Below are 24,803 nucleotides of genomic sequence, written 5' to 3'. Positions count from 1 at the left end.
TAAATTAAGGTCTGGTGGCTGCATAGTTTCCCAGCCACATTTGAGCCAAGTGGGCTCACAGTGTTAAGCTCGAAAGAGAAGGGAGCGACTAATAGAGGGAATCATGTGTGTGACTACGGTGGCCACATAAGAATTGCCCCCCCCTCCCAGAAATGCATCACCCAAAAAGAGGGCAAGAGAGGACACCAATTTGCATAAAATTTTGCATATGCTTATGTATTCATATAGATGCAAATTTAGAAAAAATTATTCAAATTTAAACAGAAATACAGTATATTTCACCATAATGTGGAAGACTGTGGCCAGGTGAGCTATGTGCCTTGCTCAGTCTGCTGTCTGAGGTGGATAGGTAACTTCAAGGCCCAGCTCTTTATCTTTATCCCAGACTTGGATGGACAACTCTTCAAACAGAGGACTGTCCTCTGTAAAAGAGGACACATGGCCACCCTAGTGTGACTAGCCCACTTGGCATAACGTGGCTGGGGCAGTTGTGTGGCTCCTGCCACCTGGCCTTAATTTAAGACAGCAACAGGAACCTTACTCCTAACTCCTTTTGCCTGAGGGCCCGATGAGACCTTCCAGGAACCAAACGCTGCCCATCGCCTGCTAGTTGCTGGTCCGCAGGCTAAGGTCAGGGTTAGATCAGGTGAAGAACCTTCAGCAGAACGTGACAGTCTGGTGCAATCTGTTTTCTGAGAGCATAACAGTTTGTTCTTTCTAAGTATTTTTATTAGATTCAGCAGTGCTAATAATCCTAGGCAATGATGATTTATTAATGTCCATCAAAGGCTGGGAACTCAGCCCAATGCAACACACCCTTCAGTCTGGTAATTGGACTCCCCCCTCCACAATATATTTATTGGAGTAACTGCAGCAGACTATAAAACGCCATATTGGGCTCCACCCACCCTTTGTTTAGAGCCAGTGTCACAAAAAGTGCTTCAAAATGTTCACTTCATTACGATTCTTGTTTTCTGAACCATAGGTTTGGAACAATGGCGAGCTGTAAGGCAGGGATGAGGAACGTCTGGCCCTCCAGCTTCTTCCCTAGGCCCCACCCCCTTTTCTGGCAGGGAAACACCTTTATCTCCGATCAACAGCTGATCAGAGATAAGAGTTTTCCCTGAAGGGGAGAGGGAGCAGAGCCTGAGGACGAAGCTGCTGAGTGAGTCAGTCCTGCTTACTTCTGAGGCTTGCCCTGCTTACTTGTGAGTAGGCACTTTGTACATGCTTACTCCTGAGTAGACACGCAGAAGCATGGTAGTTGGGATGCTATTTGAAAGTGCTGTTGAGTGATTCAGACCTGCTTACATCTGAGTGGACAAGCAAAGTCTTATCTGGCTTACCTGTGAGTAGGCTTAGAATGTATAATCATGTCATTTTTGGCCCTGGCTGCTTTGTCTTTGGCCACAGGTGGAATGGGCCCCCTTCAAGACCTTTCCCAGATTGAAATCTGGCCCTCGGGCTGAAAAACATTCCCCATCCCTGCTCTATGGACTTAGCAACTAGTTTTATTGGTGGGCCACTTTGGGGTGGGGATGGTGGGTGGAGAGCCAGCATCTCACCAAGTCCCCACAAAAGGAGACTAATAGCCAACTCCATGGCCACAGGCACTTCTCCTTACAAATATACCCTCCTGTCTCTGTTTGGCAACTGTGGTTTGGATTTGGCTCCGGGACAGTCAGTTGCTTATTTCTACTCTAAAGCCTGGCATGCAGAACCTGTTTACCAGATGTTTGCATCTTTGCCAACAATATAAGCAAGAAATGCCCATTTTCAAATTTCCAAACAGAGCAAAATAATAATGCTGCCCATAGGAACCTGACTTATCCAGGGTCAGAGTATTGGCTCATCTAGGTTAGTACTGGCAATGCTGATCGGAAGCAGCTGTCCAGGGTTCCAGACCAGGGTCTTCTTCCCACCCAGGGACTGAACCTGGGTCCCTTTGCGTGCAAACCATTTGCTCTGCGACTGAGCTACAGCCCTTTCTCAAATGTGTTTCCAGTTAAAGCAGGAAGACATGTGACAGTCGAATTTTTTTAAGGGGCCAGGTAAAGAAGGAGGGAGGCGACAGTCCATTACTTGGAGTCTGTTACTTTAGTTGGATCAGTCGTGGCTTAAAATCTTTTCTGCTGGATGGAAAACTGAAGATGTCCTTTTACGGACAGGGATTTGCTTTTGCTTATACTAAAACAGCTGTCACATTCCGCCTTAGATGTAATTGTGTATCAGTGATTCACAGACAACCCCCATATGGTTTTGCAGTTTGCTTTACTGCAAATAAATAATGCACCTTTGAGGAGATGATGATGATGATAATATTACAGAATTGCTTTAGTACACCTAGTCCCTGGGCATCAGGTACTTCGGTGCCTTTTGGGGGAGATATCAAGGAAGAAGAAAAACTGCAAAAACCTAGGACATTTTCTTGCACTATAAGTCAATATAGTAAGGTGGGAGTGGGAAATGGAGAGGCTACATCCAGGTCCATTCAACTTTTGCCTCCCGTAGCAAAATCCCATGCATCAATGGGGACCTTTTGAGAAGCCTGGCACAAAAGAATGTCTTCTTTTAGCTTTCAACTCTATGTTCATAGGAATGTGCTTAGTTAAGAACATAAGATCATAAGAAGAGCCATGCTGGATCACGCCAAGGGTTCTGTTCACACAGTGGCCAACCAGCTGCCTATGGGAAACCCACATAGCCATCAGGGTGAGTAGCCATTTACAGCTGAATTGTTAATCATTCTCACATGCCTCCACTAAAGGAATGTGCAACACCAAACCCCATATGGCAGGGGTGTTGAACCTCTTTCAGCACGAAGGCCAAATTCCATTTTGGGGAAAGTCTCGGGGGTCGCAATCCAGGGGTAGTTTTTAATTTCCTTATGGACAATTCATGCCTATGATGACAGATTTACTGATTCAGAAGTCAAAGTGGGACTTTTGCTTTTTTGTGAGATGGAATTGATAATATCCATGTATGTTGGCTGGTAACAATGTGAAATTTTGTTTTGTTTTTAATTATGTTTTGTAAAAATTAAAAAAAAAACTTTCAATAAGCAAATAAAAAGCATTTAGGAAGATTTGTTAGTTTTGCTTTATTCAAAACAAAAATGTTTTGAATACTCATAAACAGATAACTAGCAACTTATGTTTACATATGTATACTGCATAATGAATATGTCAGATGCTAATTATCTCAATTCACAGGACTGTTCCTGGCATGATAATAAAACACACTCTGTCCCTGAGCAGCAATTGCTGAACTTCCCTCTCCAGCTATCTATCTTCCACTTCGCAGAAACTTCCATCATTCAGAATCTATTTCCAAGGCATGACTCTGCTTTTGCACTCCACTCCAGATCTTAAAGAGACCATTTATATCTGTCTTCTAGTGCAGCAACATCTGTTTTCAGTTCACACAGTGAAACAGATTCTGTTCCAGTAAAAAAGCTAAGATAAAATGGGCGATCAGGTGAGTAAGCAAGTATGTTCCAATTTACCCTCGATTTCTTCACACAACACATGATTAATTTTCAAAACTCACTTGCCCACAGTGGTGCTGTTCGTACATTACTGCTCTTGTGTGTATGGCTTGTTAGACTGAGAACAAAACTTGTGCCCATGCTCAGGCCCTCCTCTCATGCATCTGGCTTTGGTGCTTCTAGCCTGATTCATGAAACTGCAATTCCACATTTGAGCTGGGAAATTGTGGTTTAATCTCTTTAACTAACCAGGATATGAAACCAGGATTTATTAGACCAATATTGTTATGGCTGAACCGGCCAATGTTGTGATGGCCATTACACTCAGGTGATTGCTCTCATGAAGGATAAGGTGATCAAAGGCTACTAGTCAAGATGGCTATTTATTAGTTCCATTTTTTTATCCAAGGCTTTATGTATACCAGTTATTGGAGAACACAGGCATCTGGCTGGCCATGAAGGAACAGAATGCTGGTCTGAGCCAACATAGCTCTTATGTTTTTAGATGGCTTTAAAGTATTTTGACCCTGCTTCATCTTATACAGGACTTGTTTTGGTAATGATTAGAAGTGGGACCTGCGATGATCAATGTGACAAAATGTTGCAGTGGATTTCAGCCAGCAGGTTAGCCATGCTCTTTTCCAGGATACTACATTCCATCCCCCCAGTTTTTCAATCCCACTCCAACAGTCAGCATTTTGTGTCCACTGAGCATGTTCAGTCCCCATCAAGCTATTTTTGGATCCCTCCTTTCAGATACTTTTTATACTTCAGCACATTTTGGGGTTCCCCCAAGCCTGCTGATACCTTGAGCATGGATAGTACTGTTTTGCCTACCTATGGATCCACATTTGGAGAATGAATTCACTATCAGAAAATGACATATGGTTATGAAAGAAACATTCTCAATCAAAATAAAGTTAAGAAGAAAAAGGTTAGCCATGATAGCTAAATGTGGCATTGGTGTTCAGAGGAGGATATATATCTAAATTCTAGATGCTGGGGAGAAAGCACAGTGGAGAGTTGGTGTTGCAACACATGCTCTGCAGGCATAAGGTTGCAGGTTCAGTTCCCACCATCTGCAGCTAGAAGGATCTCAGAAGGCTGGAAAAGGTCTCTGCCTGTGATAATGGGGAGCTACTAACGGTCAGGCCAACCTTCTCCGGCTTGGTGCCCTCAGTATGTTTTGGACTAACTCCCATCAGCCCCAGCCAGCCTGGCCAATGGTCAGGAATGCTGGGAGTTGTAGGCCAAAACATCTGGAGGGTGCCTTAGGTTGGGAAAGGCTGGAATAGGCAATACTATTGGGCTAAACAGACCAATGATTTGCAGCGTCGTGTGTTCAAAGGAAGCCTGTTGTTGCCTTCTTGTGCAGTTCCCAGAATGCTGACTTAAGTGGACCTTTGGTCTGATGGAAGGATGGGTGAGAATTTCAGTTCAGTTCAGTTGTGATAAGAATTTATCCAAATTTGCTAAGTTTTCCATATTTGGGATAAAACGAACTTGAGATTAAAAGCAATTGATGAGGGAGAAACTGAAAGTGACAGATTCATCAATCCAGTTTCAGGGGTTTGAATGCTTAGCTGTTAAAAGTCTGGGTTTGAATCCCTGTATATTCACCATGTTAGTGTTGAATTAGGGTTGCCACCTCTTTTTTTCCTGACAGGCTCCTCGTCTTTAACAGCAGCTATATGGCAGGCAGGTACATCACGGTCCTTTCCATGCTGGGAATAGGTGGACCTATTGAATTTGGCTGGTGCAGATGAGCAAGAATTTTGTTTCTGTTCGCTTCTGATAATAATTTACCCAGATTTGCAAAGTTCTTCGTATTTGGAAGAAAAAAAAACTTGAGATTTTAACATTCTGAATGCGGGCGAAAGCGAAACCGACAGATTCACCCATCCCTGGTCTGTTGCAGCGAGGGAGGAAGTTTTTAAAGACATACAGTCTTAGAGGAGAACAATGTGTTTGTTCACTCATGGCTGACATGGAAGCGTAACACCTTCTGTTGTACCAGGCCAAGCGATTATTTTAGAAAGGCACTGAGGCATTGTGCTTCTTAAAAGGAATTCGAAAGGGATTTGTGTTCTCTTGTTTCATGAGCCCCCATGTTTTTGATACTGACCTAAGTGGAAGCACACCAGCTGGTCACGTCCATCACCACAGCCAAGTCGGAGGATTCCTGATTATACTTAGAACCCACAGAGTCAGTGGCTGAAAGGAACTTTGCAATGAACCGTGCTGTAAAAATTCAGCAGCCAAGGAGGAATATGTCTGTCTTTGACTAAAGACGACGAATCCCTTTCTCTCCCCCTCTCTCTCCCACCCAGACCGGATTAATCATGAAAGATTCACTCAACATTCCACTTGTACAGATCTTCACTTTGGCTGCTTTCAGCTTGGCTGAGAAACTCCCCAAAGGTTGGTGCAAATAATGTACATCTTCTCTGCTTTGCCACCGGTGATATGTTTACTCTATCGACTGGGGTGACCCAGGCAATGGAATAAATATATAAGCCACCAGGATCTGTATGAATGAACTCCTTTCTCCTGTAACTGCATTGGGAATTGCCTTAACTATGAAAAAGGCATGCCCCTTTTTGAATTTACAAATCGTTGTAAGTTATGCTCTGATGGGCGAAGGAATTCCTCTGCATCACTTGCGTGGGAAGTCTGTTTATCTTATATTTCATGTCAAATAGCAGTGATAAGATGGAAAAGGTCTTTACTGTACTGTTAGCAGAATATGATGTAGTCAGCAGTCCTGAGAATGCTTTTTTGTCAAACTCAGTGGGACATCCAAGAAAACATACATATGATTAGACTGCCTGGAGCAAATGCTTAGAGGTATTCTAGATGGATGGATGGATAGATAGATAGATGCGGTTGGATGCAGACGTATTCATGCTTAGAGAAGACCCATTGAAATCAATGGGACTTGCGTTAATCTGGCTTGAGGAATTACGTCTTTGGTAATACCAGTACAAACTGACATGATCCATATCTCCTGGACTAATGTGCATATTGGAATTTACAGCATAATCCTATGCATGTTTGCTCTGAAATAAGTCCCACTATGTTCAGTATGATGTACTCCCAGGTACGGCTGCATGGCACTGTAGCCTTAAAGTAAAATCCTGTACAGGACTACTGAGAAGTACGTCCCTTTGGCTTCAGTGGGATTTGCTCCCAGGTAATTTGGTACAGGATTTCAGCCTCAGTTATCCACTGGCTTTCATACTTTCCAAAAGCTCTGATGTCGTTTTTGGCTCTTAAAAACATATGAAAGTACATTTAAAAATGAGTGTTTTGAGAGAAAGTCCATTTAGAAAGGCTTATTTTTAGAAAAAATATATAAACGTGTATTGAAATGTGAATTTTGTGTGGATTAAAAAAAACCCTATTAATGCAGAAATAGGACAGGACAGACATACGGGTGAGCGTATGTGAAAGTCACGGAGACTGGGAATGGAATGATTCCCCTATCCCAAGATCGACAGATGTTCTTATGTTTTATGAACACAGACACAAATACTGATTGTAGTCCTTTGAACTATGAAAGGCATAGTCCAACTGATTTCAGTGGGGCTTACACCTGCATTATATATACCTATGCATGATTTAAAGATTCCAAGTACAACAATATAGGGCAAAATCAATACAAAGTTAAACATTTTTTAAACTATGACTGATTTCAAGGTGTGTGTGTGTGTGTGTGTGTAAAATAGATATGATTATGTGTAAAACAGATATGATTGTGGAGTTTTGTGGAAACTACACATTCAGGGAGTTTTGTGATTTTAAAATAAAGGCAACTCCGGAAGGATGAAATTGGAAGTGGAGGTCAAGCAGGGGGAGGGATTGCTTAACCCTTTGTCCACTCAGCTTCCCCCCAAATTGCTTTCATACCCATGGGAGAGAACTACGAGAACTCTATCTCTCTCCCTGCCACCCCTGCCTCCCCATAGCCAGGAAAGCAGCTTGAAGGATGCAGTCTGGAGTAGATGTACTGCAGAAAGGGAAAGGGTTAGCCACCCCTCCTCCAGGCAACTGCTCTGCGCTCAATTGCAGGCTCCAAGGCTGCTTTTCAGTTAAAAATCCCAAACCACAGGGTACAAGAGACATGCAGTTGCACACAACATGTACTTTGGCCACTAAGGACATTGGTTTTGCAAATAGCATCTTTATCAGTTTGGCATATAAATGACATTACATGTGCAAAAATGTGGCAGAAGGAAGACTTGCAAAAATATTCCAACCGAGTGTTTGAATGAGATCAATTAAAATACTGGCATTAAACAGTTCAACAGGTTGATAAATAGACTTGAGTCACAAGTGCAAAATATTAGCTCCCAGTTAATTTCCAGGCCTACAAAAGCTGATGCCGCAAGGCTCTTTGTTGCAAATAAAGAATGAAATGCATGGCATTCATTTCCTTTTCCTGCCTAAAAGAGGCATAAAGGAGTTAATATCCCTCCAAGAAACACCCCCAGTGGATTGATTATTTCACTGAGAAAGCAAAAACATGTCAAGGCATATGTTGATCATCATGTGTCACATGAGGCTTTTAAGATGTAAACAAGCTGACAAGAAGAATGCTTTGTACTACATTTACAGATATTAGGCTCAGCAGTAGTTACGAGCCTCAGCGGGACAACACTTGATCCAAAGCGTCCTTGGGAACATGAAATGCCCTGTCTCCTCCCATCACATGGCAGAAAAGCTGATGGGCAACACACACACACCCTCCACAATTCAGAATCGGGCTCAGCAAACCAAGCTATGTCCCCCAAAGTAAACAAATCAGAACATGGCCCCATTAATTCCAAGTGGATTTCTAAAAGCAATTTGGACTCCATCACCCATCAGATGAATGCAGCAGGGTCTAAATTCCTACCCTTGAACACTCAGTGAGTCCCCTGAACACCCTTCCTCTGGTTGCTGCTGCACTATTGGCAGTTAACGTTGATGCTCTGGTAGCGACAGGGGCAGAGAAGTAGGTCTCTTTCCCTCTCCCTTCTGCATCTCCTTCTTTTTGGTAGTGGCAGGGAGGGAAGAGGCCTTCCTCTTTCCCTGCCATCACATACGTGAGTGGGTGCACGGAGAAGGGGACAGTGGGAGGCAGGCATTCCTCTCTGGCTCAGATTACAACGTGAACCGGAGAAGAACTGTCAAGGAGTACTTCTCCTGAATAATAATAATATTTTTATTTATTTAGTTTGAAGAAAATGACACTCAGGGCGGCTTACACAATCAAAATTGTGTAAAATTGATTAAAAGAATAAAATAATACATTAAAGTACAATAAGAACGTAACAATTACAGGAATAATTTAAAAAGTAAAGAATACTGATGCATTTTATGAATAGTCAGAAAATAATGTTATGAACCGGGTCATTATGAAGTCTGGCAACATCATTAGTAATGGTGAAAACCTGCAGCCTAACACCTGATGTGTAAACCTGCAAGTTACGCTTTTGCAATCACAGAATTTGCTGCATTCTCGCTTTATGTGTTTTGCTTGTGTACTTAGGAGTATACAATATTATATGGCCTATACAACTCCATCTAATAATAATATGGAATGTGTCATGTCACGAGTGGGATCTCCAGCTCCAGCAATAAGTCGTAGACCCAGACCCAAATTGAGACTGTACGGCAGTCTCAAATTGAGACTGTACGGCAGACTGTACGGCAGGGGTGCAGAATGTCTTTCAACCTGAGGGCTAAATTCAGTTTTGGAAAAGCTTTTGGGGGTTGCATTCCAGTAGTGGGTGGGGCTGAAGGCAAAAGGGGCAAGGCCAAGAATACCAGCAGGTTTTAGCTTAAACAGCTTAATGAGAGTAACTAAGAGCATCTCTATACCACCCTAAAGTCCTGCATTTAAAATGGGGCTTTCTGCTTTCATTTTAAATGCAGAATCACGACAGACTGCCTTTACATGTGCTTCCTTTCTCCCCCACCTTTCCCCCCTTCTTCTCCCCCTTAACTGAGTCTTCCATATGTTTCATTGGTCTACCTCCTCTTCTTATGGCTTTTCCTTTTTCATGGAGGGAAGTCAAGCAGAACACAAGCGAGGCAATTTCATAGCTCCTCATCTCCGATCTTTTGAAAAATGGAATAAAGGTCATTTCGTGCAGGAGATGACATCATCTAAAGGCCTGCAAACTTCTGTGCGTGAGCAATCTCAATAGCAGGATAAAAGCTCCATGTGAAGAAGCCCTAAGCAGTAACAGAGGCATTGCAACCTTTTAGAATGGGGAAAAAACTGCACAAAAGCTGGGAAACCACCAAATGATTGGTGGTTGGAGGAAAGGGGATGGGGCCAGGGAAAGGGGTGGGGCCATCTGGGGACCTCAGGAGGGCTGGAGTTGGCCCCTAGTCCTGAGGTTCTGCACCCCTGGTGTAAGGCATGCTGCTACTGTGAAACTATGACATTTAACAGTCTGCCAGGGACCAGATAAACTTGAATCAGAGTCTAGGGGTTTCTCCATACGGGGCTCTTATCCTGCTATTGAGATTGCTCACTCATGGGCCCTTCACATGATGGCGCCAACCTCCAGGGCGTCTGGCACACTAAATGACCTTTATCCCATTTTTTAAAAGAGCCAAAATAATGAGCTATCCAATTATAGCGCGTTGAGTTCCCTTGTGAAAAGAGGAAATCTCGCAATAAGAGGAGCTAGACCACAGTGCCATCTAATGGCTGTATAATGAAACATATAGAACATGCAGATAGCAGGGACAAGTGGAGGGCAAGGGAAGCACGTGTAAAGAGAGTCCGTTGTGATCCTGCATTTAAAACAGAAGCAGAAAGCCCCGGTAAAGTTGCAGGATTTGAGCTTGGTGGAGAAATGCTCTAGATCCATCCCAAAGGCCTCTGTCTGGCCATCGCTGATTTAGATCTTATCCGTCACAAGGCCTCTTTGAGAGTAGGCTTTTTTTTTTTTTTTTTACTCTTAGCTTAAGCTCACCTCACTCGGTCTTTGTAACGATGTCCCTGTTGTAACTGATCTTTGGGCTGGGCAATGTTTTAGCATTCTGTGAAAGTGAAGGGGTGGGGGGAATTCTCTTTTCCACTCGTAGCATTCCCTGTGGTGTGCTATTAAGAAAGTGTCAAACACAGCTGTCAACAATATCTGGTACACAAAGCACTGGATGGATGTCTTTTTGGCAGACATACTTTGAAAGAATGGTTCATGGTATGCCTTTGTGTGCCAAGAGCTGCGGGCAGAGGGAAAAGATTTCATAGGAGGTGCCCCCTTGATCTCCATTGATCATAACTTTATGACATGACATACATGTATTCGCACACAGTTCTTCAAGGCCATGCTGGGCCATTGCACTAAACCGCTGATCTTCACTATTTTGAAAGTAGGAGTGACTTTTGTTCCAGGCACTGCCACTGAGGCAACTTGGGGGCCTTTCCTGGGCCATGGGGGGCTTCTGTCCCCACCCCAGTCAAGCAGCAATGCTGGAGGCCCTTTCAAGCCTCTCCTCCCCATCTCCGTCCGTGTTGTCTAAGCCAGGCCTCAGCCAGTAAGTCACCAAGTCACCAGGCAGGCACATTCTGACAGGCTCACTTAGTCCTTTGGGCTGTCTCATTTCATTCATTTATTGTATTTCTATACCGCCCCATAGCCCAAGCTCTCTGGGCAGTTCACAGAAATTAAAAACCATTAAAATACATTATATAAAATATAAAAACCATTCACATAATGATATAAAACAAATAACACACACAACTACAACAAATACCTAAAACAAATTTAAACGATCAGCCAGAGACAATCAGAGGGATGGATCTTTTCCTCATTGCTGAGGGAGTGGTCTGCTTGATGCAGTACTACAAAATCTCCCAGTACAGGTCCACGCTGCTGTGTCTCTTGGCCACGTGTTCAGTTTCCCCTCAAACGCCTGTAGAAAGTAGTGCAGCGCATCACTGCAGCTAGCCAATCATGTTTCTCTTTGCCTTTTGGACTCCTCCCATACCACAGCTAATTGGCTGATTGCTCCTGCATGCTTCTCCCACCCCCCCAGCCACCTTACAGCTGACGAACGGCAGGTCTCCTGAGTCCCCACCCCAATACACCCTCATTAGTCCAGATCACAGCCGTCGGCCCACCGCTAAAGCAAACAACAAAGCAAAGCTAGAGGGCCCCTGCTGAGAGTGAGTAGCTACTGCAAAATAAAATGAGGGAGGGACTGAATGAGAGAGGGGTGGGTGGGGAAGAGAACTGCATTTGAGGTAATTGGGAGCTGCAAGTAGCCATCAGGCCAGCAGTGAAGAACAGTGCCCTAAGCAGAGAGTTAGATTTGCATTTAGTATTCATGACACAATATGTGCCATGCTTCCAAAGGGAAAGAAAATAGGTGTATGCTGTTCTGTGATGTTGCTGCAGATTAAGGATATTCCTTAGAATTGCCACTGAAATGGTGTCAGGTGAAATTTGGCATAAATTGGGAGTGGGTAGGTCCTAATTATAGGCAAGAAATCTTGCAGGTGCAAGATTTGGGGAAAATTAAAAGAATTTTGATGAGATCAGTGTAATTTCTTAAGGGATGAGTGGTGGTGGTTCATACCTCTAATTCATAAATTAGAATTCATTAGGGCTGATCTTAATGCTCTAAATTGAACATTTTAGGTTTGAAAGGAAGGCCTTGGTGTGTGTGGGGGTGTGAAAGGATTCATGAAGGCATCCTCTTGCTTAACTTGCTTGCACCTTCTTTGTGGTACTGGAGGTGGTAGTTGTGCTCTCAGTCACTGCCCGGCACCATTGCTTCCTGTGCCACACAGCATTGCCTCCACTGTGATCTGGATTTCAACACCATGACACAGCCAGACCTAATTGGCTACATGATGTCATCAGGAAGCCAAATCAGAGCAGGGCAGTGCTTCCTGATCTCACTCTGACACTGCATCATGCAGCTAACGGGGAAATGATGTTGCCAACTAGCAGGGGAGACTTCATTAGCCACCACCATTATGTTAGATGAATATTTTGCCTCCCCTGAAGAATTATACAAAGATGGGCTCTTTGCACCTACAAAGTGAGTGATGAAGTTTTGGTTCAGTCTGAGTTTAATTTAGTGCAGTGTAACGAGCTTGTATAATACAGTGGCAAAAAAGCAGAGCTGTTTTTCTCAACCTCAGCTCCCATCTGCAAAATGGGGATAATGCTGGCCTACCTTACTGCGGCCTTCCCCAACCTGGTGCCCTCCAGATATTTTGGACACTTCCCATCAGCCCCTGCCACCATAGCCAATAGTCAGGAATGCTGAGAGTTGTATTCCAAAACATCTGGAGGGCACCAGGTTGGAGGAGTCTGGGCCATTGTAAGAATTACTGAGAGGTACAATGCATATGAAGTGGTTTGAACACTCAGCTGTGCTATATGAAAGCTAAGGATTGTTCCTATAGAAATGATCCGTATGTTAATTTCAAGTGAAGCATTCAAAATGCCATTCATTTCTTTATGGGGCTGCCTTTAAAAACTATTTGGAAACTTCCATTGCTCAGAATGCAGCGTCCCAAATGCTACCTGAGAGTCCATTAGACCTATCTGAAAAGACCACTATTAGCTCCCAGATAGTTTGCAGGTGCTTATCTAGTTTCTAGTGCTTATGTTTAAAGTCCTAACTGTCCTTGGCCTAGGCGACCTGAGGAAGTACCTTCCCCCACATGAAATCCACTCTCCTGCACTTAAGGTATCTGATGATGTCCCACTCTGAATGTTTCCAGTGTATAAAGTTTGGCACATAACAACAACACCTTCCCTGTAGAATATTATCTCACAAAGGGCCTGCATGACACTCATTCTGCAAGTAATTCTGCCATTTGGACGAGCTTCTAATACTTTTACTCGTTCCTAATCTTTATTATTTTCAATTGGCTGTAATTGTTTTTGGCTTCCAAACTGCTAGAATTGCTATGTTAATTGCTAATTGCCTTGGGGGTCCGTTTCCAATCCAGTTTTCTGGATAAAGGACAGGCATTTGTTTAACTGATGTCAGGATTCTGCCATGAAGATGATGGATTTTCTCAAGCTATCTGCATTGCCTCTTGTTTTTTCTGTCGGCAGCACCCATGATCACCACCCCTCTTGAAACAGTGGATGCCCTAGTTGAGGAGTCGGCCACCTTCATGTGTGTAGTAGAATCTTTTCCCCAGGCAGAGGTTACCTGGGCACGTAATAACATTCTGATCAGGTAAGAATTATGTGTGCAAAAGAGGTACAGGGTTTCTCCAGAAATGAGCTAGCAATACCTGACTCTAGAATACATAGAATACTGTCTGAGACCTATTTGGCCACAGTTACTTGTACACCCCATTCTACGTCTTTATTTGCTGGTGCGATAGGTCTCCTAGGACAATAGGACTGGGGTGGGGAACGTGAGGCCCACAGGCCAAATCCGGCCCTCCTGGGGTCACAAGCCTACCCTCTGGGATTCCCCAGATGGCCACATCCCCTTTCCTGGCCACCCCCCTGTAATAACCAATCATTTGGTGGTTTTACAGCTTTTGCATTATTTCCCCCCATTCTAAACAATTGAAATGCCTGTCCCAAGGCTTATTTACAGGCAGTAAATAAAGAGAGGCTTATTTACTGTAAGAGGTTTAAGCTAAAGGTTTAAGCTAAAATATGCTGGTGTTTTTGGTGTTTTGCCCAACCCTCTTTTGCTTTTGGCCCCGCCCACCAATGGAATGTGGCCCCTGAAAGCTTCTCTGAAATTGAATTTGGCCCTTGAGCTGAAAGAGGTTCTCCATCCCTGCCATATGGCTTCTTCACACATTACTTTTATAGGTGTACACCGGAGCTTTTTTAATGTGCACACCTAAACATGAAAGTGTGAATGTGATAAACACACATTTGCCAACACGTATGCAGGTTCACTCATCAGGAAGCACATGGCTTCCTGGGTGGTCTATGCCTGGGGTGCTTCGAGAAGCCGGGCGCCTAGTGCTACCAATCAAAAGGCAACGTGCAGCTGTTCCATCTCACCCTCTTTAAAAGATTGTTTCTGGCAAGAAAAAAGATGGAAGATGTGGTGGGAAATCACAGGGCATTTGCAAATGGAAGAAGATGTCAGCTGCCCCCACCCCCCAAGGATTCCATGAAGCAGGAAGTGTGATTGTGCAATAAAGGCCTAGTCTGGAAGCCCCCTTGGTGACAAACACAAGTTAGAAACATGAAAGCTTGCATAGACCAAGTCAGACTATTGGTCTATGTAGCTCAGAATGGTCTACACCAGGGGAGGTCAAACTGTGGCCCTCCAGATGTTTTGGCTTACAGTGCTCATCATTGCTCACCACTGCCTATAGTGGTTAGGGCCGGTGGGAGATGTACACCCGGATAGAGTTGTACAACTGGTTGCCCACCTCTGGTCTACACTCAATCAGTAGCTCTTCACTGTTTCAGACAGAGGTCTTTCCCATTCTTACCAGGAGAACTATGGCCCTTCTCCAGTAAGGAAGTGTCTTACATCAGGTTGCAGGTAGTTTAGGAACACTGGAACCTTCCCATGACGAACTATTTGTCTATCTAGCCCAGCAGTGTCTATTCTTGACCCTCAGCAGATCTGCTAATGAACTATGGACCCTCCACATGGTCTGGATCACGTAACGTGTACAATGATCTTAGGGCCAGGATATAAGTTTTGCAAAATCGTAATTTGTCAGCCCCCCCCCCCCCCAGTCTGTCACTTCTTGCTAGAGTTTTGTTTAACTTTGGTTAAATTGTGCTCATCGAGAATGTCAAGATCAAGTGAGAGATGGCATACACTGAAGTTAGGCAGAATGACAAATCATATGCTTACATTCACTGATATCAACTAGATATTACTTTGCCTCCCCCAAATTAAGGGAACTGCACTGGCTGTCTATTCGTTACCAGGCCAGGTTTAAGGTATTAGTATCAAGCCCTAAACAACTTGGGGCCACGATACCTGAGAGAGTGCCTTCTTCCTTACCAACCTGCCCGGTCACTGAGGTCATCAGAGGGCTTGTTCCTGGTGGTTCCACATGGCCCCATGGCCTGGCTGAAATCCATCATGAAAAGAGCCTTCAGTGTGGTGGCCCTTTTCCTGTGGAACTTCCTGTCTTTGGCGATCAGGCAGGAGCCAACGTTGTGTTGTTTCCGGCACTGCCTGAAGATATTGTTATTTTGGGAAGCCTTTGTTGAGTAACCAGCCATGGTTAATTAAAATCGGTCTTATCAGAATTTATTTATTTTCAAAATGTTTGAAAAGAACGTGGTGTTTTATTCTTTTATCTTTGCTGTTCACCGCTCTGAAATCTTTTGATGCGGATCTTTTGAGCCGTATATAGATATTGTAAATAAATAAATTAAGTGAATCGAACAACCATCTGTTCCATAAGTTAAAAATTTGCCTCAGTCTAGTCCACTGTTTCTCAAACTGTGGGTCAGGCCCCACCAGTGGGTCTCAGAAAGAGTTGCTTAGACACCAAGGTTAATATTTTTAAAAATAATAACAATAGCAATTTTTTTTTTTAAATGGGCATCATAATAATATTTTAATGGGAATAAAGAAGAAGGATAAGAAAGGGAGACTGTTATAGGAGGAAGTGAATGTAAAAGTAGAAGGAAGGAGGGATGAAAGAAAAGGGCAGTGTGTGGGGATACAAGTTAAGTGTGAAAAAGAGAAGGGTAGAAGAAATAAAGGAGATGGGTAAGAAGAACGTGGGGGGAAGAGAAAAACAATATCAAATAAGTTTTCTCTACTTAGAGCAGGGGTTCCTCACCTTTTTGTGTTAGTGGTCATATTTGGAATTTTGAGAGAGTGCCATGGCTACTCTCACAAAATGGCTGCCATGGTGGGGCTTGCTCATTCATAAAATGCCTGTCATGGTGGGCATGGCTGGTTGCAAAACACACATTTCCCAGAAGGCACACTGGTGAGACTAATAGAAAAATAACTAGCTCAAGAACCTACGTACAAGGTAGAGCTAGGGGGTCTGAGCTCCAAAATACAAAGCCACTCTTTTTAACCAAATAAAGATTTTCAACCCAAATAAAGGGCAGCACTTTGTTTTGCAGCACAGTAAATTCCAAGTTTAAAAAAAACCCTGAAGAAATAAAATTAAAATCAGGAGCGGCAGGGAGCCTGGTGGGCACCAAGAGAGGTGTCCATGGGCACATGGTTGCCCATGGGTGCCATGCCGGAAGCCCAGACTTGGAGCCTTTGGCTCAGCAAATTCTTCCCCAAATGGGGAAGTTGGGTAATGAATGCCTCCAGAGCCAATATCTGTACTTAACTTGAGGAAAGCTGAATTATGGAACCCCCTGCTACAAAGAAATGGCTGTGGCAAAGAATTTAGCTATTTTCAAAGAGGGATAAGATACCAGTGATGAGACCATCATTTGGCAGCTGATCATGCCAAACTCCACCTCCATCTGTCACCATTTTGTGACTGTTGGGCCTCGGTCATTTTCAACTCTCTCAAGCGGGCCCTGGAGGCAGAAAGTTTGACAACCCCTGTCTAGTCAATAGCTTTGAATGAGCTCAGGTTTAGAATGTGCAGCCTTCTTTAGAATCTCCTTTTAATGCATTTCAATGTGTTTTCAGGCTCTTTGACACACGGTACAGCATACGGGAAAACGGACAGCTCCTAACCATTCTCAGTGTGGAGGATAGCGATGATGGGGTGTACTGCTGCACTGCAAACAATGGAGTAGGAGTACAAGCAGAAAGCTGTGGGGCGTTACAGGTGAAAATGAGTAAGTATATGTACATTGTACTGGATTAAACCTGAGTTCATGTGGGAAAAGCAAACGAGACAGTATTTTCTTTGCCTTAAGTTTTGTAGTATCATACGTTTCAGTCTCCCTCCCTCTCCAGGTCTGTATATTTATTATTACATTTATTTTCCACCATTCTTTCCTCTCTTATCTTGCAAGGAGCCAAAGACAGCTTACATGGTTCTCCTCCTCTCCAGTTTATCTTCACAACAACCCTGTGAGGTAGGTTAGGCTGAGTGTCAGAAACTGGCCCAAACTCACCCAGTGAGCTTCATGGCTGAGTGGAACTAGAACCCAGATCTCCTGAATCCCAGTCCAACACTTTAACTGCTACACCACAAAGGTTATTCAGTTTGGAGCAGGGTTTTTTAATTGGTTACAGATGCACCAATTATCTCATGAAATCACAGGCTTGGGGATATATCATCAAGATCATGTAATGTAGATTAGTTTCCCTTTATCATCCTCTAACATTGCCATCCATCCTCAGAAAACAGTATATGTATGAATGTGGGTCAGCGGGGAACACAACCCTCCATTTCAATATGTACTTTTGAGTGAAGTTGGGATTCTAAACTGCAAGAGTGACTGTAAGTGCAGAATTGGGAAGGGGACATCTTACTCTAGATTGTGAATCCTGTTTAGAGCTTTTTATTTGGCGAGTTTGTTTTAATGAGCCTGTTTTTACATTGTTTGGTTTTAATATTGTTTAATTGTGGTATTCTGATTGTTTTAAGCCATTCAGAGTCATGTGAACACATTTGAACAGAGGGATATAAGTCTTAATCTTTAAAATGTGTGATTAAAAAAAATGCTTCCTTGATATTTTACTTTGGAACTCAGTCATGGGATGGTTATAAACTCTGAAGCTCCATCCTCATCAAAGGGGATTTATAAGGCTCAACTTCCCATGGGTTTGCTGGTTCATCACTCATTTTAGATGGATTTGTTTAATATTATCATCATCATTATTATTTATTGCATTTATATCCCGCCTTTTTTCCTCGTGCAAGGAACCCAAGGCGACTTATATTCTCCTCCTCCTCCTCCTCTTCATTTTATCCTCACAACAACAACCCTATGAGGTGGGTTGGGCTGAGAGTCTGTGCCTGGCCCAAAGTCACCCAGTGAGCTTCCATGGCCAAGTGGGGGCTAGAACCTGGATCTCCCGACTCCCAGTCCAACACTCTTGCCACTACACCACACTGGTTTATTGCATTTATCTATACTGCCTTTCTGGAACCAACAAAGACATTTTACAAAGATTCAGAAAACAAAAATGTTTGTTTTTGTTATTTGTTGTAGTTTGTTATTGTTTTGTAACGTTAAATATAAACATTAGGGTTTATATTTGAACGTGGTGAAATGTGAAAAACCGCCTTAAAAATCATAACAAAGATTTTAAAAGCCAAATTAAAAGGATGTGTTTTGACCTTCCTATCTGAATGCAGAAAGCGTGGGGGTCTGTCACAACTCCAGTGGGAGTGCGTTCTAGAATTTGGGAGCAATGCAGGAGAAAGCCCTTTCCATGTGTATGACGAACAGGCTTCTGCAAGCGAGGGTGTCTTCAAAAGGGCCTGTTCTCCTGATCCTAGTAGTCAAGTAGGTTCTTACCAAGATAGGTGGTCCCTCAGATAGCTGGGCCTTAAGCCGTTTAGAGCTTTAAAGGCTAAAACCAACACTTTGAATTGAGCCTGGAAAACAATGGTCTAGTAGTGCAGATCTTTCCATATTGGACTGATGTGATTGTGATGCCCTGCCCTGGTTAGCGGCCAGCTGCCACATTTTGGACCAGTTGAAGCTTCCAGACGCTCTTCAAGGGTAGCCCCACGTAGAGTTCATTGCAATAGTCTAACTGTGATATAACCAAGGCATGGACAACTGTTGCAAATCAGACTGACTCAGGAACAGCCACAGCTGGCACACTAGACTTTATTATGCAAACATGCTCCTTGCCACCTGTAGATCCAGGGAGAACATAGGATCCAGGAGCACTCCTAAGCTACAGACCTGATATTGCTGGCAGAGTGTCAAGGTTCTTTGCTTCAATGAAACAAAGAATCCTCGATTTCCACTTCTTAGGGTCAATTTGGCACAGGGAACCTCTCTGACATCAACAGAAATAAATCTATTATATGCGCAACACTAACTGGAGGAAGATCTTGATAGTAATTGATTTGTCTTTCTCATGTATGAAAATTCCCAAACAGGCAATAGGATCTGACAGTCTGCATATTCCACATGATATTGCAACTACCAAGCAATGTACCGTGCAATAGTCCTGCTGATTTAACAGTCAAAGAATAACATTGGCCCATGAAACATCTGTACAAGTCATTAGATACAAACATCAGACTTGGAGGACAGATAGCTGCATTTCAGTTGGCGGACTTGGGTATTTTGCGATTAGAAATAAATTAAATATGACAATAAGGGCTCAATAGCATCGTTAATGAATCCCTTGAGAGATTACAGCAAAACAACTCATGTCTGGTAAAACTGACCCGGGCAGGGTGCTTCAGAGCAAGATTGGAATCCCCTTTTAAAAATCCAGCTAGGGGAAATTATTTCCTAGTAATAATGTAATATCCATATTTGTAAAATCTATTCCAGTTACCATTCTAGACTTCTTAGGGCCAAAACAGACATTACTTTAAATATGTGTCTAGCAGCTATGGCTCTTTTTCATTTTTACTCTAGAATATGTGCAGACCACCCAACTTGTATTGTGTGGTGGCGGTTGCGTAGGTGGGTTTTTAAGATTCAGATCAGGCCCCCTGTACCTACTGTAGAATAAAAATGAAAACAAGACATAGCTGCTAGGCACACATTTAAAGTAGTGTCTGTTTTGGCCCTCACTATGATTATAGGGGCAAAGGCATATCACATTGAAGCAAAGAATACATAAATGTATGGGATCATGAAGGTTTTACCAAGTTACCCCCCGCCCCAGTCCCTGTGATCAGTGCCCCAATTATTATGGTGTTTAGTCCCTCACATTATCCTGTTCCTCCCATCGCTTCTCCCTCTCACCTATCTGTGCACAAGGAACTCTGGAACTGGTAGTTACTGAGAGTCCATGTCACAAAGGGAAGCACAAATCTTTCTGTTTCTCAACCTACAGGCCCTAAGCCCTGTTCAGGCATTCACCTAAAGTGTGTACTGACATGGGGCCATACATACTGGCCTTGCCCCCTATGTGTGCCACCCACCCTGCTCAGTTCAGACATTCCCCAAGGGGGCAGGGGTGGGGCACTGGAGATGTAGGGGGTGAGGCCAGCATGTATGGCCCTGTCCAAGTACACACTTGAAGCTTTCATGCATTCAGGTGAATACCAGAATATGGCTCTAGTTTAACTGCACACGCACATTCCCTCTGTTCTAGACAAAGGCCTGAGCCAGTAACTCACTGTTAAGGATGTTACATGTTCTGCCCTAACAGTGCTTCTAACTGGCTCCAGCAAATCTCATATGAGCTGGGCAATAGGGATATAGATACACGGAAATGTGTTCCCTAAAAATCCTCTAGCATGATATACAATTTAATTCCAATCTGCCCACCCCCGCCCCAGATTAACAGGCCCTGGTAAAGTGTACCCCACCCCACCCTGCTTGGGCCTGCAGGATGTGTGTGGGGCAGAGTTCAGGGTTCTCAGCTGCCTCTTTTCCAGTTGAAATTTCTTCCCACCCTCTGCATTACAGGTGTTTGGGGGCAACCTGTGATTGAAAATTGCTTCCGTTCTTCTGATCTGAGTTGTAAGCAAGGAGGGATATTGTTGACACAAACAGTGAGAGGGAAAGTACCCCGTTGTCCCATTATGAAGCTGTGTGATTTTTTAATATGTGGTTGCAACCTCCATCTCATTTTGACCTTTTTAAATTTCAGAACCTAAAATAACCCGCCCACCTTCAAATGTGAAAATAATCGAAGGATTAAAGGCAGTTTTTCCATGCACTACAATGGGGAATCCCAAGCCTTCAGTATCATGGATCAAAGGAGAAAACGTTATAAAGGTGAGTAGGTGCTTGGATTTAAATATAAGCCCTGTTCAGGTGTTCTAAATAAGGGGAGGGTAAACATGCGAGGACAGGGAGCACGCTAGCTCCGCCCCTCTCTGCCATCGCTTTTACCACAGTCTACACGTGGAGGACGACTTTGTGAGGAAGAAAGCTTCCTGTACTCATGGCGGCTCTCCATGCACGCTGGATCTCCTCTTCATAAAGTTGCCTTCTGTGGGTAGAGGGCGATAAAAACAACAACAGAGGGGCCTGGGCTAGCATGCTTCCACTTCTTGCATGTTTCATCTCTCCTAATTTAGAATGCCTGAATAGGGCTCTGGGCACCACCCCTTTGCAGGAGTGAGATGTGGTGGGGAGGGGAGGGGTACTCAGCACAGCAGGCCCATAGTCTGAAAGGCCCTCACTCCTGACATAAAGGATATTCTCTCTCATCTCACCCAGAGCCCAATTTTTTTGTGGCAGGAAAACACTCGGATTGCTATTCTTGAATCAGGCAGCTTAAGAATTCATAATGTTCAGAGAGAAGACGGTGGTCATTATCGATGTGTGGCAAAGAATAGCCTGGGGACAGACTACTCAAAGCCGGTCCTTCTGGAAGTGGAAGGTGAGTGAGTGATCCACATGCACAAAACGCCCGAACATAGACTCTACTTTTGATCCAATGTTCATGAATGGAAACACGTGTTAGAACAGGCGGGGGTGGGTGGGGTCAAGCCTCTTTCAGCCCAAAGGCCAAATTCAATTCCAGATAAGTTCTTGGGGCCGCATTCCAGTGGTGGCTGGGGCTGAATGTAAAAGTGGGCAGACCAAAATACCAGTATATTTTTGCAGGAAGTTGTTATTGTCAGTAACTAAGCCTTTTAGAATGGGGAAAAACATGCAAAGGCCAAGAAACGACCAAACGATTGGTGGTTGGGGGAAAGGGATGGGGCCAGGGGAAGGGGGCAGAGCCACCTGAGGAACCCTAGAGGGGAGGATTGGAGGCTGGATTTGGCCCCCAGGCAGGATGGATTTTGCCCGTGGTCCTGAGGTTCAACACCCTTATGTTAGAGGAAATGTGGAGGTTAGAAGAGAAGCTTTGATTCCATGAGTGAAGTAAGAGCTAATCAGCAAGTCTGTTTGTGAAGGCCCTAGCAGCCTGTGTGTGTGTGTGTGTGTGCGTGCGTGTGCGCATGCGTGCACATGTGCGAGCTTCTGTGTAATTCTGAATTTAAACACTTCTTCAGGAACATACATTTGTGAATTCCTTTCATGTCATTGCCCCACACTAGATATAAGTTAGGGCTGTTCCAAGATGTTTTTTGGTGGGTGAGATGTGATACACTCTTCCACAAAAGTACAGGAGATAAGGTCATATTTACATTACCCAGAGTGGCATGGTTGCCACCAGCTCTGGAGCCACTCCAGTGTTGCTTCCAGGTTGGCTGGGGGATGCTGGAAGTTGTAGTCCAACACATCTGGAGGGCACAAGATTGGGGGAAGGCTGGTCTGGTTCTTCCAACCATGTGAATAGGAATGTACCACCCTAGTGATCCATCCCCTGTTGAACCAGGGGCCACTAGTATGGTACATAACTATGTGATCCACATTACATCACTTCATGGTTCGGAGATTTAGATATAACTAGGGAGGGCACAAGAGAAACCTCAGAGGTGGCGGCAACCACACCAGATAGGTAATGTATAACTGGAGCAGTCAACATTTTTTAGACAATAGACACTGGTGTCTTTTCTCCTATTTCTAAATAGGCCTTCATGTGCTAAACTTCATGCACTAAAGCAAGGTATTAAGTAATGGAACTTCTAATTGTTTGTTTCCTGGGGGGCATATATGGGTCCATCTCAAGCACTATGTCACTGCTCATGCCATCTCTTCTACTGCTCACTTGTGAGGAAAGCAGTTCCCAGAGAGGCAAATATCTCTTGACCCAATGTTTCAAGCCTGTAAGTTTTAAAACTTGTCAACTGGGATCTTGTTTAAGTGAAAATCCATCTTCAAGGGATATCTATGTAGTCTCACCTTGAATCTTAGAGTCGGGGAGGTCTTGTGGACCATCTAGTCCAACCCCCTGCTCAATGCAGGAATTCCAGAGCTGGGGCATCCCCAACAGATGGCTGTCCGGCCTCTGCTTGAAGACCTCCTGGGAAGGAGAGAAATCAACCCTCTAGGTTATTGCTTTTATCCTGAAACTGCTCTTACTGTTAAGAAGTTTCTCCCGATGTTCAACTGAAATTAACCCTCCGGTAATTTAAGTCCATTAGATCTAGTCCTGCCCTCTGGGGTAGCAGAGAACATATCTTTGTCTTTTTCTGTGTGACAGCCCTTCAGGTATTTGAAGAATACTCTCATGTCCCCTGCCACACTTCCAAGTCAAGTCTCCTCTTCTCCAGGCTAAACATTGTAGTCCAAACCATCTGGAGAGCATCACACTGGGTAAGGCTGTAATGCATGGATGGGCAGCTGTTTTGGCCTACAACTTTCATTAGCCCTAGCCAGCATAGCCAGTGGTGAGGGATGATGGGAGTCATAGGCCAAAACATCTGGAGGGCCACAAGTTGCCCACTCCTGCTGTAATGGCTAGAGAGTGTTGGGCTTGAAGGTGGGCCAAACTAAACGTTCTGCTAATCACGAATAACAGAGCAATGCGTGATTGGCTTACTTACTTGAGTATAAGCCTGCGTGGCCCCAATTCAGATCAGGACCAAGGTGATTCGGGAGGGAGGACACCCCCTGGGGAGGAGCTTAAAAAAAATAAAAACAAATGTTCCCATTGGACATTTAGTAACACCTGTTAGCATCACCTTTAGTTTGGTCCTGTGAGCAAGTCCTGTTCAGCCTTGCAGCCTTGGGCATGCTTTTCTCTCTCTCAGACTAACCTATCATACCTGACAGTGGTGGTTACAAAATGGGATACCCACCCTGATCTTGGAGGAGGGATAAGATGCCATGGTGATGAATAAAAATAAAACAGCATAGCCTAAGGATTGTGTTTTGAGGAGTTCTTTGGCTGAATTGGTATGTCTGACATCTGCTAACTACATAGGGTCTGTACTAATCAGAGATGGGGCTGACTATACAAGCTGTGGCTGTCTGGGCAAACTACTTGGGAGTAGGGAGCTACGAGATGTTTGTTTCCACTTGCAAAACAGTCGAACGTGTCCCATTCACAACCTCGAGCGCGAACAGAACAGAAATCTCCAAAAATGTTCATAAATTCTTGAACACACACTTGCATTTGAAAATTGCACAAATTTCAGAGAAAACGCAGTTCAAAATGGCACAATTTAAAAAGTGCCCAATTTCACACTTTGGCCTATGGGGGAAAATTGCACAGCTTTGAAAAAGACTCAAATGTATGCACAATTTTCCTGTCTGATCGTGTTTGATTTGTGTAGTTTTCCCGTCGTGCAAATCAAACAGTGATCGGAAGCACTCACAGAAATCAAAGGAGAGACAAACATCGAGTTGTCACTTGGAAAATCTGGGCAAATTGCTTGTTGGCCCATCTTGGGAGCCTTGAAGAATCCACTTACAAT

General features: G+C 43.9%; 1 protein-coding gene across 1 annotated transcript in view; it reads left to right on the top strand.

Annotated features, from left to right (window-relative positions):
- The first annotated feature begins 5,823 nt into the window (after window positions 1-5,823).
- The window catches only part of MUSK (muscle associated receptor tyrosine kinase), a 79,610-nt gene continuing 60,630 nt past the window's right edge, over window positions 5,824-24,803 (top strand). The window contains exons 1-5 of the mRNA XM_084832153.1: window positions 5,824-5,908; window positions 13,570-13,696; window positions 17,075-17,226; window positions 21,134-21,261; window positions 21,730-21,871. Coding sequence (XP_084688279.1) covers window positions 5,830-5,908; window positions 13,570-13,696; window positions 17,075-17,226; window positions 21,134-21,261; window positions 21,730-21,871 — 628 coding nt within the window. The 5' untranslated portion in view covers window positions 5,824-5,829. The remainder of the gene's footprint in view (window positions 5,909-13,569; window positions 13,697-17,074; window positions 17,227-21,133; window positions 21,262-21,729; window positions 21,872-24,803) is intronic.

The sequence above is a fragment of the Heloderma suspectum genome, chromosome 2 (genome assembly GCF_057233095.1).
Source record: "Heloderma suspectum isolate Gila_16-S chromosome 2, 16-S_ref, whole genome shotgun sequence".
NCBI lineage: Eukaryota > Metazoa > Chordata > Lepidosauria > Squamata > Helodermatidae > Heloderma > Heloderma suspectum.
Note: the sequence above shows the minus strand (reverse complement) of the source record. Positions and strands in the feature narration are given on the sequence as shown.